The 2,542-nt window shown below is 37.2% G+C and overlaps 1 protein-coding gene across 6 annotated transcripts in view; it reads right to left on the reverse strand.

The window, feature by feature from the left end:
* Nucleotides 1-1,524: 1,524 nt before the first annotated feature.
* GNAS (GNAS complex locus) overlaps nt 1,525-2,542 on the reverse strand; it is a 91,989-nt gene continuing 90,971 nt past the window's right edge. For all 6 annotated transcript variants that reach the window (XM_009893473.1, XM_009893469.1, XM_009893468.1 and 3 more), the window contains one exon: nt 1,525-1,936. In XM_009893473.1, the coding sequence (XP_009891775.1) occupies nt 1,790-1,936 (147 nt within the window). In that variant the 3' untranslated portion in view covers nt 1,525-1,789. The remainder of the gene's footprint in view (nt 1,937-2,542) is intronic.

The raw sequence follows: 2,542 nt of genomic DNA on the forward strand, positions 1-2,542 counted from the left end.
CAGCTGTAATTTCTGACTCTGTACAAATTGTACACGTAGGTTTAGACACATGAAAAAGTAACACACTCACAGAGACATAAAACACCTAGGTATAAAATATAAAGCAGTGTAGTAGTTACTAAAATTACATGCTCTCTTATTGCTACAGTGATTTTTGCTCTTTTTCTTTTTACTGTACCACATGTTGTTCTAAGCATATAATTTGCATAAATTATTCAAGTTTAAGAAAAATCCACACATCTTCACTTTAAGCTACTTATATAGTTAATATAAAACAAAAAGGTTCTAAAGTATCTCTTTATTAAAAGAGAAATAAAAATGTCATTTGAAACTGGAGTTCAGTGGCCAAATCCAAGGGCAGTGCACACCTTGTCATTCCGGCAGGAGTCCGCCCGCGCAGCGCAGGGAGGGGAGGGCGGTCTGGCCCAGTCCAGAGACCGTCACCAGACCTGCACGATGCCCTGGGTGTCTGTTACTGTTCTGGTTTTGTCTTCAGCAAAAAGGACTATGAATGACCAAAGACTAACATTTATAATTTGTAGCAAAATTTGGTTTATGTAGAAACAAGCCATGTTTTGCATTTGGATAGAGATTTAAATGAATTAAAGCTAAAAATTAAAAAGCATGATGCTGCAACATCTGGTCACTTGTTGAAGACCTCACTTTTAAAGTGGTTAAGTTTGCACAATTTGTACTTTTTTCTTTTTTTTTTTCTTTTTTTTCTTTTTTTTTTTTTTACTAAACAGTATTTTTCCTTCTTTTATAAACCAGAAAAACTAAACTACAGATAAATTTTCCCTACCTTGAGCTAATGCTGCAGATAGGGTTGACAAAGCTGTACAGCGCAATCAAACATACTTACATCTTAGCTCATTGTACAGGTACAGCCATAATCAAGGCACAAAGATCTTCTACAAGTTATTTTTTTTCAATAAAGTTGTACAAAATAATACATTTTACAGTCTGTACAAGAATAATAATCCAGCAGTAAAATAAAAAATGAGGGGAGGGAAGAAGAGAAAGAAGGGAAAGACTGTGAGGACTACAGTCCAGATAATGATTTTTATAGCAGACGGGATCATCAGTGGACAAACTGAAAACAGTGTGTGGTTAACTCTTTCTGCAATCACAGGCCATACGCAGTTCAATTCATAAATGTCCATGGTTGTCTTTAGACCACCACGACTGGTTTTAAAAATACCCTTCTGAAAGGTAGCAGTTGGTTTTTGCACTGTCTAGGTCTGTTGTCGAATTGTCAGTATTTCCGTTCAAAGCCACATTACAGTCAGAGAACCAAACTCGAGTGTCTGTCTTCAAACTTGGTCTGTGACTTGGCACCTTCTTTAGTCTGATGCAGTGAGTGATACAAAGTGGAGATCACGGGTTATATGATTATGCCCACAACAGTGCTAAATTACCTAACATTTTCTCTCCCCAATTTTTGTTTTACGTTTTAATTTTTTTTATCTCCAATTCTTTCAGGTGCTCCGCATTCAGGGCTTTTAATTAATTAGTTTTTATTTCTTTTTTTTCTCTGTTTTGTTAATAACAGTGTTAGGGAATCCTCATGGAAATGGCCTTTTAAGTGTTAGGGGCCATCTCAAACGGTCCGAGGGGTACAGAAGCAAGCTTAGAAGTGCTGCTATTGTCCAGCAAGGAGAAAAAGTTGAGGGGTGCAAATCAATGGGAGATTCAAACAGTTCTCTTCCACCCTATGTGGGCAAGGGTGTTTTTTTTCTTTTTTTAATAAGGAATAAGGAGTCCAAAACACAGAAAAAAGTGCTCTCCATCACAACAACTCGTATTGGCGAAGGTGCATGCGCTGAATAATGTCCCGACAGTCATTGAAAACCCTCCGGATGTTCTCTGTATCCACTGCACATGTGAAGTGAGGATAGCAATAGTGCCTTCCATCGCCACTCGCTGTGCTGATTCTCTGTTAAATGCAAGAGAGAGATACTGGGTTAAAATAAAACTGACCAGGGAAAAAAACCCGTATTCTCAAAACTCAGAAGAATGAAGGTTAAGATACGTAGGCGTGAGTGCTGTTCAAAGGGTGTAACTAAGCAGCAAAATGCCCACAATTTTTCACTCTCACCTAAAACATGAAATTTTAAATGATCAGAATTACACGGTGAGAAGGTCACTGGAGAATTTCAGGGTTGAACACGAACTCAGGAAAGTGCTATTACGTATACGCAGCTTTGGTAAATTTAGCCTCGCAACTCCTAGTCAATTTGTCCATGATGAAAGTTGGATTTTGCCGCCTTGTACAAGGCTTTATCCCTGCTTTACACTTACAGAAAGCCTCCCGCAAAATTTTATTGTGCTCCATTTTAAAATGAGTCCACAATTTGATTGCCATGCTCACCTTTACAAGTAATTATAATAATATTTAAGAAAAATCTATGTCTATTATAGCTTCAGCTGACCAGTTATGGGAAAGATAATATGAGGAGAACATTAATATTTTACAGATGATGAATCTTTTGATTAGTCTTTATCTTTAGAAATAATGCTTGCAATAAAAATCTGGCCCCAT

Source organism: Charadrius vociferus, unplaced genomic scaffold, assembly GCF_000708025.1.
Source record: "Charadrius vociferus isolate BGI_N301 unplaced genomic scaffold, ASM70802v2 scaffold259, whole genome shotgun sequence".
NCBI classification, from domain to species: domain Eukaryota; kingdom Metazoa; phylum Chordata; class Aves; order Charadriiformes; family Charadriidae; genus Charadrius; species Charadrius vociferus.